Source organism: Balaenoptera borealis, assembly GCF_965194805.1.
Source record: "Balaenoptera borealis genome assembly, chromosome: 20".
NCBI classification, from domain to species: Eukaryota; Metazoa; Chordata; class Mammalia; order Artiodactyla; family Balaenopteridae; genus Balaenoptera; species Balaenoptera borealis.
The window spans coordinates 13,995,196-14,010,118 of record NC_138879.1 but is presented as its reverse complement, the minus strand read 5'-3'; the positions used below and the strand labels follow the sequence as shown (position 1 = coordinate 14,010,118).

Here is a 14,923-nt window from a genome sequence, read left to right as displayed (position 1 = left end):
ACTGTTAAGAAGGGTCTTTTACTTTCAATTAACTACAGAGACGAGCTCTTTATTCAATTGGTTTGAAACAAAGGAAACACTACACCAACATGAACAATACATATCTAAGTATAACACACTTTCACATGCAAACAATTGATTAAATACCTTACATGTACAAAGAGAAGGAGGAGTCCAGAATTAAGAATAAAATCTCTGTGGTTTTGTGAGCCTTGTATTAGACTTTAATAATATAATTTTGTTTCCTTTTAAATTTTTATTGTTACCTTTTATTGGTGACAAGTGATACTGACTTACCGATTATGTTGGTAATGATATAAAGTGTCTACTTAAAATAAACTTAAGGGGAAAATATTAGCTGATATGAATAAAAATAGCAGTATGTAATAGTAGAGATAGTATGCAGAAATGAAAAAAATTACTAGGGTGGTACACAGGTAACTGCTTTGGAATACTGAGCTAAATCCACCCAAAATAACAGTGGGTCGCAGGAGACAGTTGTGCTTGAAGGAAAATTCCATATACAATATGACATAAAAACCTGGGAGAGTAAAAGGTCAGTGATCTCAAATCAATCTAGGATTGATAGATAACACAATTCCTAACTAAATCTCAATAATTATTTTAGAATTTGAGAAAATAATTTTAAAGTACATTCAAAAAATAAAAGTGTAAGAATATCTAAAAAACATTTGAAAAATAAAAGTAAAGGGAGAAAATTTAATCTATGAGACATTAAAAAAAATTATAGGGACTTCCCTGGTGGCGCAGTGGTTAAGAATCCACCTGCCAATGCAGGGGACATGGGTTCGAGCCCTGGTCCGGGAAGATCCCACAGGCTGCGGAGCAACGAAGCCCATGTGCCACAACTACTGAGCCTGCATGCCTAGAGTCCACGCTCCGCAACGAGAGAAGCCACCGCAATAAGAAGCCCGCGCACCGCAATGAAGACCCAATGCAACCAAAAATAAATAAATAAATTTATATAAAAAAATTTATAAAGCTGTGATAACAAAAAGTGTGGCATTGAACAACATGATACAAACATTAATGGAACTGAATTCAAAACAGGAACAGACCTAACTGTATTCAACGTAAGAATTTCACCTATGTTGAGGATGTCATTTCAAATAAGCAGACAGGAAGAATTCATTAATAAATTGGGTTGAGGCAACTGCCTACCTATATTTGAAGAAAAATTCTATCTCACACTATATGCCAAAGTAATCCGAGGTGGATTAAAATTTAAGGACAAAAATGAATGTAGTTAATCACTGAATTATGCATATAAAAGTAGTTAAAATGGCAATTTTATGTTATACATATAATATTTTAACATACAAACACATCTTTGATAGTTCCAGTTTACGCAGGTAGGGGAAAAACGTGTAAACAAGAACAACTGCAAAAATGCACCCAGCCTGATTAAATTCCAAACAAGACTTGGGCTCATCCATTCTGTGTAGGTCACATAAGCTGTACAGGTAGGCAGAAAGCTTAACACAGCCCGCCAGAATATCACCATATTCAGACTTAAGTTCTGGGCACTTCCGGACCGACTAATTGTAATAAAGTATGTGAGTAGTGTTTGGACATTTTATGATTTCAACTTAATTAGTATCCCTTAAAAAAAAAAAAAAAAGTACTAGGAGAACATACAGGTAAGTATTTATGTATCTGGGGTAGGGAAAAAGGCTAAAAATACAACTCTAAAGGTAGAATTCATAATGATTAATAGATTTGAATTTAAAAAATGTTAAAAACTATCATATGACCAAAAAATTGCCATAAAACATTAAAATATCCTTAGTTTATAAATAACCCTTAAGTAACACTGACAACAGTATGAATATCTCAAGAGCAAAATGGCAAAATACATAAATAGGGAACTCATGCAGAAGTACAAACAGTAATAAGCACATCACTAGTTACTGAAGACAGGCAAAGCCAAACAGTCACTTCCTTTGCCCAAATTAGCAGAAATTAAAAATTATATAACATCAGTCTATTAACAGAGGCTACCTCTAAAGGTGGATGAAAGTGGTGGTAAATTTTACATTTTACTCCCTATATCTCTGTAACATCTGCATTTGTACATCAAACATATTCTTTCGAAATAAATATTTGCAAAGAAAAATTTTTCTCCTCGAAAGAGTGATAATGCTCAGGGTTTTCAAGTGTGCAGAGAAAAGGGTACAGATACACGCTATCAGTGGAAACTGGTTCAATCTGCTGAAGTGCAATTTGAAAATACTTACCAAAAGCCTAAAAAGTATACATACCCTTTGGTACAGAAATTCTATAACGTCATACAATTAAAAACGATGTAGGGGGACATCCCTGGTGGTGCAGTGGTTAAGAATCTGCCTGCCAGTGCAGGGGACACGGGTTCGAGCCCTGGTCAGGAAGACCCCACATGCCACTGAGCAACTACGTCCGTGTGCCACAACTACTGAGCCTGTGCTCTAGAGCCCATGAGCCACAACTACTGAGCCCCCATGCCACAACTACTGAAGCCCATGCGCCTAAAGCCCGTGCTCCGCAATGAGACGCCACCGCAATGAGAAGCCTGCACACCACAACAAAGAGTAGCCCTGTTCACCGCAACTAGAGAAAGCCCACACACAGCAATGAAGACCCAATGCAGCCAAAAGTAAAATAAATAAATAAATAAATTTATAATCAATCAATCAATCAATCACGTTAGTCTGTCTCTTTCCAGACATTTGCTATGCATCTCTAAACACAGGTACGTACCCTTAGAAAACATACAACTGTTTACTGCTTAAAACCTAGGGATTGCTCTGTAACTTTCCTATTTCTTTCAACAATATGCTTGGGAGACCTGTATTATCTGTATGTACATACCCACATAAAATGCTGTTTATCTTGGTGGTATTAAAAAAAGAAAAGAAAAAGACAGGAAAACATTCTAGCTCTTCAAGAAAAGAATTTTGGCTAAATAAGTTAAGGCATATTCAATTTACAGACTATACAAAGCCATTAATATCATGTTATTGAAGATTAATGACACAGGAAAATGACTGCCAGACACAAACATTTACTATATGATCTCAATATTTTTCTTTTTTAAAAAAAAAATATATGTTTTCAATTTTTACACATACACACACACACGAACACACCAAAATGTGGTAGCATTCAGTGAGAAAAAGATCAAAAGTGCATTGATCTTTTCTTACTTTTTTTATTTCCTAAATTTTCTATAATCACGTTATTTTTAGAAGCAAAAGACATCTATTTATTTAAATAAACACCCCAGGTACTTTCTCAAAGGAGATTATTCAAATCTGAAATGTGTATAATGATTAATTTCTTCTATCTTAGACATGAGGATAGAGGTAACGGCTACTTACTTATGGTTTTTCTTCCCAAAGATAAGCCCTCATTTATCTCTTCTTCATGTTTCCACATCTTTGAAGTTGCCGTCAATACAACCCCTGTCTTTTCTTTTCTTTTATTTCTTAAAAACCTGGTTGAACTTTAATTCCTTTAATTTTTTCCTTTTATTTTATTTTATTTATTTATTTTTTTATAGCTACTTTATTTATTTATTTATTTTTGGCTGTGTTGGGTCTTCGGTTCGTGCGAGGGCCTTCTCTAGTTGCGGCAAGCGGGGGCCACTCTTCATCGCGGTGCGGGGACCGCTCTTCATTGCGGTGCGCGGGCCTTTCACTATCGCGGCCCCTCCCGTTGCGGGGCACAGGCTCCAGACGTGCAGGCTCAGTAGTTGTGGCTCACGGGCCCAGCTGCTCTGTGGCATGTGGGATCTTCCCAGACCAGGGCTCGAACCCGTGTGCCCTGCATTAGCAGGCAGATTCTCAACCACTGCGCCACCAGGGAAGCCCTCCTTTTATTTTTAAACTGAGGTATAATTGACATAGAATACTGTGGTACCTTTATGTATACAATGCGATGATTTTTTGTTTTAATTTATATATTTTTGGCTGCGTTGGGTCTTCGTTTTTGCGCAGGCTTTCTCTAGTTGTAGTGAGTGGGGGCTACTCTTTGTTGCGGTGCGGTGGCTTCTCATTGCGGTGGCTTCTCTTGTTGCAGAGCACGGGCTCTAGGCACACGGGTTTCAGTAGTTGCAGCACGCGGGCTCAATAGTTGTGGCACATGGGCTTAGCTGCTCCGTGGCATGTGGGATCTTCCCGGACCAGGGATCGAACCCGTGTCCCCTGCATTGGCAGGCGGATTCTTAACCACTGCGCCACCAGGGAAGTCCCAATGCGATGATTTGATGTTTGTATATATTGAGAAATGATCACCACAATACTTTTATTTAACATCCATCACCGCATATAGTTACAAACTTTTTTTTTTTTGGTGATGAGAACTTTTAAGATCCGCTCTCCTAGCAACTTTCAAATACACAATAAAACCATACCCATTTAAAAAATGCTTAGCTGGCCATCTGGAATATTTTCATCAGCTAGAGCTAATTTTTTGGCAGTTTTGGAAGCTTTTAGCTATGTTTTAATTTCTATAACTTCTTTCATAGATAAAGTATTTTTAATATAATCACCGGTAGCTGTTAATCTTTTTTTTTTTTTTTAATTTTATTTATTTATTTATTTATTTATGGCTGTGTTGGGTCTTTGTTTCTGTGCGAGGGCTTTCTCTAGTTGCGGCAAGTGGGGGCCACTCTTCATCGCGGTGCGTGGGCCTTCTCACTATCGCGGCCCCTCTTGTTGCGGAGCACAAGCTCCAGACGCGCAGGCTCAGCAATTGTGGCTCACGGGCCCAGCTGCTCCGCGGCATGTGGGATCTTCCCAGACCAGGGCTCGAACCCGTGTCCCCTGCATTGGCAGGCAGATTCTCAACCACTGCGCCGCCAGGGAAGCCCAGCTGTTCATCTTAATACAGTAAATCCCCTACATATGAATGAGTTCTGTTCCGAGAGCACGTTCGTAAGTCTGACAAAGTTAGCCTAGGTACCCAACTAACACAATCAGCTATATAGTACTATATTATAATAGGTTTGTAATACTTTTCACACAAATAATACATAGAAAACATTTTTAATCTTACAGTACAGTATAGTACTGTATACTTGAAAAGTATACAGTAGTACCAGCTACATCACCGATGCTTTTACGCTTGCTTCCAGACATCCTGGGCTTGAAATAAAGATACTGTACTACTGTACTCTATACAGTACTGCACAGTAAAGTACACAAAAGCACAACCACTTGTAGAGGATGCACACATGTGACAATGTACACCAGACACGTGAACTAACTTACAGGACTGGACATGTGAATGCACGTTTGCATCTTTGAAAGTTCGCAACTTGAAGGTTTGTTATGTAGGGGACTTACTGTACAGTTACTTGTAGCTGTTATTTAGTACCATTTTTATTTTCTGGGCAATGAGGCTATATTCTCTTGGATTTCTACCTTTGCTCTCCTTTAGGAAAAGATGAAGAAGAGGTGACAGGAAAGATGAGAGGCTCATAAGGATCCCAATCCGTTCACTGATTTCATTCATTATACAGTAGAGAATACTCTGCTCATCCTTTGATTTAGCTACTCCTCTACTGATAGCTATTTATTTCATTTTCAGTATTTCTGCAATTATGAACACTGCTGTGATGAACAACATACCTGTGCACATGTAAATCCTAAGAGGTGAAACTGCTGGGTCCAAAGGTACACATACTTGAACTTTAATACGTACTCCCAGTTTATCCTACAAATGACCATATACCAGTTTGGACTCCCAGCAGTCTTGCTCAGCATATCTTCATGATATATCAATTTTTTGGATGATAAATGAAGTAGCTGCTGAGACTTCTGAAAAAACTCCATGTTCAACTCAAGCACTTACCCATAGGTTCCTTAATAACACCGTAATAATCTGGTGCATCATTAGGATCCACTGGTTCAAGGAAAGGCCAGGCCATCTTATGGGCCTATAATGAAAAAAAAAAAAAAAAAAAAAAAAGACATCATTATTGTCAGGTGGAAATGATAATTTCACTTAAGTTCCCCATTTGAGTTCTTGCATCCATCGACCTTTAAACTGGAAAAGTCAGTTTTAAACTCGAGAGATGAAATTATTTATACTTAGATGATTTTGGCTGTGGTCACAAATTATCTCAGACGAGCATGCTCTGTGATAATGGTTCTCAAAGAGAGGTGTGGGACCTTAGCCTGCAGCGGGGATGGTGGCGCACTAGTTTAGGGGTCAAGGAATCTGTACTCTGGTCCCTTCACGATGACCTGCCAGCTGAGCGATGTTGGCACTGCAATCACACCTATTAAACTGGAGTGGGATGGGTTCCAAGTGTGGAATGGTTACCTCTGCAGGCTAATGACGTGGCAGAGGTGTGATGGTGATGTTAAATAACATTCAACCACATATCGAGACTATTGTTCTCGTTTCAGTTCTTTCAACGCTTCTCATTATGATTACAACAGGAGGAAGTGTCAATCTAGCACTCCTATGTCTGGAATACATCTCTAATACTTGCTAATCTTAGAAGCCACCCCCATCTTCCTTCTTATTTTTAATAAGGGAGGGAAGGCTTTGGCTCAGAGCCTTAGATAAGCATTTGTATCTTACTAGAATTTAATCAAATTGCTTTTCAATCAATGGTGGTAAGATAGTTTTCTTTAAAAATAAAATTTAGGTTAAAAATAATGAGTCATTTTAAACATGAGCATTAGCTAAACAACAGCTGAGCTAGTGTGTGGCTCTGGTTAACCTCACGGCGTCGGCACGGGAAGGACTGAAGTCTGTGGAGCACTTCAGCTGGGAGTCACTAGATAGTCAGGTGCTCTAAGATTGTAAAGGTCAAACCCCAGGCGTGTTTCCAAGGTCACGCTGGTTGATTTCATCTTTAAATGCTGCGCAGAGAGTGGTTTCTCACCTGTAAAGAACGCAGCACCCTCTTCAAACCCTCATAATCTTTCTCTGTTAGCGGCGTGAGCACTGTCATGGCATCCTCTGTTGACTGGCACTGTGGACAGACATACTCGTCAATGAGTTCTGCCTCACTTTGCAAGATGCCAACGCAGCGCCCGTGGTACCAATTCTGACACCGATCACAGCCAATATAAAATCTGCAAGATCCGAAATGGAAATGTGAGTTCAAAACAGATGGGATCACATTACTTATAATTTACTTTAAAAAGTAATAAAACATGCATCGAAAATATTCTAACCCTGGGATATAAAATAGTTTTAGTATTATCATTGTTTTAATACTTTTGAAGATTGACATTCCAATGAGTTACTTTAGTATTTCTGATGTTAAGAATAAGCATTAAAGGTTTAAGAACACTGTCAAAATTGGAGAACCAATATGAAGAAAAATGTAAAACATTTAATTGACTTTAAAGCTCAAAACAAAATAAAGACAAAAATCTTTCAACTAATACCATATCAAATGGGAAGCTGATATTGGCCACCCAACTGGGAGTTCAAAATCCTAAAAGCTGTTTAACAGAGTCTCGGAGCTTGTACCCAAATTAGTGTTTTTCTAACCTGCAATAAAGCACCATTTCAAAACACTGATAAAGTCCAAACAAGTCAGGCTATTTTAATCTCATTAATTTCTATGTTACATATTGAAGAATCAAGTCTACCATTAAACCACATTTTCCCCAATGCATCTCAAACATTCACTATGAAGCAACATAAATTTTGAAGGGGAGGTAAAGAGGGAAGAAGAGAAAAAAAATTGGAAAAGAATTTGTAATGTAAGTGTATAATATATGCAGAAAAATACCTTGCTTTTTATTTTAAAACAAATAAGTAACCAGTCAGAGCAATTTGGCTTCCTAAATTATTAAATATGATGCTCTTATCAGAACTCACTGTGACTCATCATAAGGTGTTCTGCAGATACAGTACAATTCCTCACTGTTGCCCTCTTGTGCCCGTTTACAATCATTACAGATGTACACATCCATTTTCTTAGCCTCCTTTTCTGTGATGCCAACACATTCTCCATGATACCAGTTAGTACAAAGATCACAGCCAATATAGAACCTAAAAGCATTCACAATGAAAATGACAATGTAATTGTCATTTTGAGCTGCATGGTACGTAAGTCTGTCTTCCCTGTCCTGATTCACGTTCTTACAGGATAACTTTCTGCAATGAGTCAGCTAAACATCCTGAATCCAACCATTCTAACCCTGACAAACTACAGCATCTGATGCTATATCAAGTGTGGGGACATAGAGTCGCTCGCATCAATTTCAACAAATACACTGTTTAGTGAAATGTGGGTCTTTAAAAACACACTGGAATTTGAAAAAATAAACAACACACTGATGGTAATGTCTCCCTCTTAATGAATGTGTGTAAAACTGTAACAGGCACAAAAACCAAAGCCAAAGAATCAAAGACTTACATCTGTCAAACCTATGCCACAGAAGCCATTTCAAAATCAGGGCTATTTCTTAGATAGGTTTGAAAATGTATCTCACGATTTAAATTTGAAAACAAAGCAAAGCGCAAACACCAAGTAGAAGTTATGCTACAAGGAACATGCAGGAGGTCAGCCAGGTGTAGAAGATAAATGGTCAAAACATGGTATGAAGAAGAAAACTAAAAAAGGTACATGTAGTAATTCAGTTTCTACCAAGTTTTCTAAGTAAATATTGGAACTTAATCTAATTTTAACAGACTATGACATGGGCCAGTTTTTCAGTTAATAGAATGTGTGTGACGATGTGGAGTGGCCAGGTTAATTAGCTGGTGAGGAACTACTTCAATTCAAAAACAGGGACACACGGTGTGGAGAGTGATGTAAGGACAGTTAATCTAAAACCGCAAGAGGGTCTACAAGATGGGGCCGTATGAGTGTGTAACTGTGGGTAGTAATCAGTTAATTAATCCTCAAGTCTTTTGTCATGTAAAATCCCAAATGGTAAAGTGAAAAGCATCTCTATGACAAACACACAGTGTATCAAAGTGTTGATGAATGCCCTGGAGGAACGCCTTGTCAAAGTCATGGCAAGAATAAGCGTGAATTGCAGGGAACGAGACTGGCCTTGCTGATACCATTGGTTCTACCAAGGTGTTTCTTGGCAGACTCGCCTACAGGAATCAAAGTAGTCCTTCCACCTAACCTGCTTTTGAACGCAAAGGAATAATGGTTGTGTGGTGTATCCTATTGCCACTAACTTTTTTCTTTTGAATTATGACTCCCGCATGATTTTCACTGCCGCACGTGGAGGCCTTCAGGGCGTTTTGGTATGCTGCCTTCACCAGGTGGTGGGCTGTGTGTTCTGGAAGTGAGCTCAGGACCTGAATTTCAGGTTTTAGTCACTCTCACTAGATTCCCAAAGCAGCCTACTTTGGAACAAGAGATCACAAAATACTCCTTAAAAACCACTAACTCTTCCCAACTAGAATAGGGAATGAATGAAGCCGGTATACTGAAATGTGAATAATGAAAAACTAAAAAATATGAAATATCCCCAAAATAATGAGGTAATCTCAATAGAATGAGCATACGTACACGTGTGCCGCATTTTATGCAATTTAGGTGTTAAAAAAAAGTTGTGTGTGAAATGAATTTCTATGATCTGAATATTTTAAATAGGCCAAAATGACTTGTTATTTAAGGAAATTCCATAAGCAGATCTTTTTGTAAAGAAAGAACATCTTTTGTAAAGAAAGTAAATTTACAAAAATTGTATTGGACTTGTACTGGACTAAGGGGAAAATCAATCAATAGGGTTCTACTTTTTATATCATGTCTAATTTCTCATAAAGTAAGACAATGAAAAGTGAAGATGCCTACACTGATCTGTGTTTGATTCAACACACAGCTAAGTCTACCAACAAAAAGTTTTGATTTAGCACTTGCAAACAGACTGTAATTTAAATAGCACCACTAAAGCAGCTTCAATGTTACAACTTAAACATCATTAAACAGACAATTTTATTTTATAAATTGATTAGGCATCCACTTACAGTAGACATTAAGCATTCCTAATTCTAAATGATCATACTTTTTTAGCACAATCAAATAAACTTTTGGGTACTATAAAATTAACACTGTGGTTAATTTTGGCTTTAAAAAGTTGGCCTGCATTTGAATGTTGAAAATGGAAGCTAAATACCTAGTTGAGTGATAATAATGATAGGAAAAAAAAAAGTGTAACCATGCTTATGGATTACTGTCTCTAAAATCGTGTATATATCACCAAATACAAGTTACAACTGTCAAAAGCAGCTTTCAGCTGCCATGCTTATCAAATTTTTGAGTGTAGTACTTGAGGAATGAGTGAAAGAATCACTTTTTGTATTTTTCTGACTTTTGTCCCCAATAAGAAAGTGGGAACTTTGACAAAAATAATATTAGGTTACAGTATTCTAATACAAAAAACATAGAATTACTTAAAATTAAATGCTAAAAATCCAAAACCACTCAAACTCAAAAGCCCCTTGCACCATTTGTATGTAGGTCATCTTTAGGATTGGATGTAATCGTGGGGTTGGGAAGATTCCAGAACAGATGATCTCAACTTTGGGCGGTGACAGTAATACACCTTTCTCCAGACGGCATTACTAATTGATCTGGAGTTGATCCAGAGAGAAGAGGAGACAGCAAAGGAGCAACAGAAAGCTTATCTGACAGAAAAGAATATGATGAAGGACAAACACGAATCATGAACACGTGGAAAAAGAACCAAACTTTTATTCTAGTGTCAAGGTTAAAAATATCAGCTGCAAAACCACAGATGAAATATTATTATCCTTATTTTTAACTATTATTTACATTGCTACTGATATACTCATTTTCTTCAAAACTGGAAACTGAGCTAAACTTTTAAGAAAATAAACTAGAGCTCAAAAAGATCTACTCACTTAGATTCATCGTAAGGCGTTTTACAAATACAGTAAAGCTTTGTGTCCTTCTTCGTTTCCTTTGAGGTAGTAGAGATCATTTTCTTCTTCTTCGACTTGGAGCTTGAGTCTCTTTCCTCTTCTCGCTTCCTCTTCTGGGAAGCCACAGGCAGCGTGGCCGTGGCCGTGGCCGTGGCTAGGGGGCCCGAGTGCTGCGGCGGGGGCGGAGGTGGCGGGGAAGGCGGAGGGGCTGGAGGTGCCGGTGGTGCGGCGGGGGAGGTTGCAGCAATAGCTGTGGCCTGCACCATGTCTTTTTCCTTCTTAATTTTCAGGTCCCTCTTGAGCTCTTCCTGTTGTCAATCAAAGAATATAAGACCATCAACTGACTTATGTAACGTTCTGGCCAGAGGACGTTACATCACCTCCCTTGTCTGAGTAGCTCCACAGTTCACTCTAAAGTGAGGGAGTCTTGCTAACTCCAAACAAGAGGGTTCTTACTACACCTTAAACCCAATTAAAACAACTAGAAACAGAAGATGAAGATTACACAACAACTAGAAAACTGCTAGTTCTCTTCAAAGGAGGTCTGACAGAAAGATGAGCAAGTGTGTAGAAAGAACGGCCCCTCCCGCATGCCAGGGTCCTGCCCTGGTCATTGCAGTCATCACTCAGGACATGATTTCAAGTGTCCTCGCCCGCTGGCTGCTTTCTTCCGGCCAATCTCCTTGTGTCTCCTTAGAGTGAGTCTCGACATGAACTGGACGTGATACTCCAGATGTGGCCTGACCAGCCCAGAGCAGAGTAAGACAGATGTGCCTCATTTACTGTGCTCCTGTGGCTAGAATTTAAGACTGCAAGGAGAGCTATTTTCTCAGTACAAATTTTGCATAAATTAAAATACTTTTTCCCATGTGAGGTATTTTACAGACACACCTCTGCTACCTAGTGCTACAACTTATTCTTAGAAATGATGATGAAAGAACTTTTATTTCCCTTGGACTTCCCTGGTGGCGCAGTGGTTAAGAATCCGCCTGCCAATGCAGGGCACATGGGTTCGAGCCCTGACCCAGGAAGATCCCACGTGCCGCGGAGCAACTAAGCCCGTGTGCCACAACTACTGAGCCTGCGCTCTAGAGCCCGCGAGCCACAACTACGGAAGCCCATGCGCCTAGAGCCCGTGCTCCGCAACAAGAGAAGTCACTGCAATGAGAAGCCTGCACACCGCAACAAAGAGTAGCCCCTGCTCGCTGCAACCAGAGAAAGCCCGCGCGCAGCAACGATGACCCAATGCAGCCAAAAATAAATAATAAATAAATCAAAAAAAAAAAGAACTTTTATTTCCCTAGAGAAGAATCACTGTGATTGGCATTCATGAACAAGCTTGGTGTAATTAAATCAGAGCTATGACCAAGTTTTTAAACATCAAAAAAATTCTAACAAATAAACCAGAATGATCCTGGTTTAATGAACCTCTTTCCTCTATCTAGAGTCTAAATAGTCTTATAACTGAGAAGATATGCTGTGTGACAATTCTACAGTCCTTCTCTATTTAAAAACGAAGTCTCAACTTTTTCCTAGGGAAGAAAGTAAATCTTGAGTTTCATCTTCCTAATAATATGATGTGTTTATAACATAAAGAGATGGATTTTAGGAAAATCAAGATCGTCAAGACAGGTACATACTTTGACATACCTCTTCAAGAACATTCCCATGGTAGTAAGATATAAAAAAGAGAAAACTGAAAAGACAGCCATGCTTGAATAAGATATAAATGTCTCTATGGAACGGAAACACAAAACCATGACCAGGGCTAAAACTGCAGGCCTCCTGGGCTCCAGATTCAGAACTGGGAAGTGCAGGCTCCTGGCTGGATGTTAAAGGCTGGCTGTGCTACACTAGGCTTCTCGAGGGAGGAAACAAAAACAAAACTCCTCTCACCTAAAATTCCAAATGCAAAATCAAATGAAAAACAATAAAAACATGTAATGTAAAAAAAAGAAAAGAAAAGAAAAAGCAACCAACAAAAATCAATAACCAAATATGAATTTACTCCAAGTGAATTTTTATGTTTTATAGAACAATCTGACAAAAAACTTTATAATATGTATGAGATATTCAAAGAGTTAAATGAAGGCATAAGTTCTATTAAAAATGAGTAAGAAATACTGAAAAGACAAGCAGAGGGGGATGGAGGAGGGAGGAAAAGGTAGAAGACAACACATTTTTAGGACAGTGAAACTATTCTGTATGATACTGTAATATGATTCTGTATTGTTATGTAACGTGATTATATGACATCACGCATTTGTCAAATGCACAGAACTATACAACACAAAGAGTGAAACTTAATGTAAACTATGGACTTTAGTTAGTTAATAATAATGTATCAATACTGGCTTATGAATTGTACAAATATGCCACCCTAATGCAAGATGTTAATAATAGGAGAAACTGGGGTTGGGGGTAGTATGTGAGAACTCTCTGCTTTCTGCATAATTTTTATGTAAATTTAAAACTGCTCTTAAAAATGAAGTCTATTTTTTAAAAAGGCAAGCATAAATGATATAAGAACAGGTAGATATAAAGGACCAATCACATATGTTGAAAATAAAAAATAAAATCTTTATAATTAAAAATAATTTTTAAAATATGCTAGTACATATACGTTTGAATGTTGTTGCTCAAACTAAATCATCTTAGCAATAAATTCTATAGTTAAAATAGTGCTGAACGTTTTCTTTAAGTATAATTTTTCTTCCTCATTAGATAAGCAATACACTGTCAGAGACAACACCACGACTGTATACTAGAATATTTATTTGCGGTAGTTGTTAACATTTTTAAATGGCTGCACAGTACGTACAGTGCAGAAAAAGGAAAATGTTCAGTGTATGTTGTCTCCAGCGTGATTCTGATTTTGTTTAAAATGTGTTTATATATGAATACATTTATTAAAAATAATATGGGGCTTCCCTGGTGGCACAGTGGTTGAGAATCTGCCTGCCAATGCAGGGGACACGGGTTCGAGCCCTGGTCTGGGAAGATCCCACATGCCGCGGAGCAACTGGGCCCGTGAGCCACAACTACTGAACCTGCGCGTCTGGAGCCTGTGCTCCGCAACAAGAGAGGCCGCGACAGTGAGAGGCCCGCGCACCGTGATGAAGAGTGGCCCCCGCTCGCCGCAACTGGAGAAAGCCCTCGCACAGAAACAAAGACCCAACACAGCCAAAAATAAATAAATAAATAAATAAATAAAGGAGTTCCTAAAAAAAAAAAAAAAAAAAAATGTATAAGCTATATCCTAAAATTATTTTAAAATGGTCATCTTTGGAGGGAGGATGATCAAAGATTACCGGCTCTTATTTTTGTTTACTGGGACAATGGTTGTGGTCTCAGTATTTATCTAGCAGTGACTACCTTACTGAACTCCCTCTTAGGTCTTAATAATTTTTCTTTAGGGTTTTGATATAATAATCATATCATACATAATAACAAATTTTATCTCCTTTCTTTCTTTGGCTTAACCTTAGCTAGAATTTCTAGAGATGCTAAGCAATAATGTTGATTCTGGGCACTACCGTCTGGTTTCTGACTTCAGTGGGAAGATCTCTAATGTCTCAGAGTTATGTGCAGTGTTCGTTAGTAGGATGATCAGTGTTTTCTTAACATCTCTCACCTTCTTAAAAAGTACAAGGCACTTCTAGGGATGCTTTATATAGCCCACTTCTCTTTTAAAAAACTGTTTAAATATGTATGAATAGATGTCTTCTTTCAATTTTCAACAAATTCCCTAAGTAAGCAGAGGATTAGCCATGCCTGCAGGATCATTTACAACTCAAGGAAGAAATCTGGTCTTATTTAATGAGCACACTTTATTTTTCTTTCAACATTATTTTGCAGTTTCTCTGTCTACCTTTCTCATGAAACATGGCTCCTGATAACTTTTGGCAAGACTGCGTCACAGACAATAAGGGCTATTGCCAAGAGGGTCCTCGAATGTTTTAATCAAAAGACTAACCTCTCCGAGTGGCTAGTTTAGAGATTACAATATACATGTAGATACAAAAATCTCTGTCGTGTTTTAAAA

General features: G+C 38.2%; 1 protein-coding gene and 2 long non-coding RNA genes across 20 annotated transcripts in view; 1 reads left to right on the top strand and 2 right to left on the bottom strand.

The window, feature by feature from the left end:
• LOC309619052 overlaps positions 1-14,923 on the top strand; it is a 373,591-nt gene that overhangs the window by 183,067 nt on the left and 175,601 nt on the right. The gene's annotated exons all lie outside the window — the stretch shown is intronic.
• Positions 1-14,923, bottom strand: part of BPTF (bromodomain PHD finger transcription factor) — a 140,058-nt gene that overhangs the window by 6,406 nt on the left and 118,729 nt on the right. For 12 of the 18 annotated variants that reach the window (XM_082373660.1, XM_082373657.1, XM_082373646.1 and 9 more), the window contains 4 exons: positions 10,858-11,186; positions 7,849-8,022; positions 6,899-7,091; positions 5,854-5,938 (listed from right to left, as the gene is read on the bottom strand). In XM_082373660.1, the coding sequence (XP_082229786.1) occupies positions 5,854-5,938; positions 6,899-7,091; positions 7,849-8,022; positions 10,858-11,186 (781 nt within the window). Of the gene's footprint in view, positions 1-5,853; positions 5,939-6,898; positions 7,092-7,848; positions 8,023-10,857; positions 11,187-14,923 lie in introns of those variants that run through there. The other 6 variants (XM_082373661.1, XM_082373649.1, XM_082373653.1 and 3 more) reach the window with 2 other exon arrangements.
• Positions 3,098-5,846, bottom strand: LOC309619055. Its single transcript, XR_014238738.1, has 2 exons — positions 3,859-5,846; positions 3,098-3,511 (listed from the first exon to the last, which is right to left on the bottom strand). It is a non-coding gene; the product is annotated as an uncharacterized lncRNA (long non-coding RNA).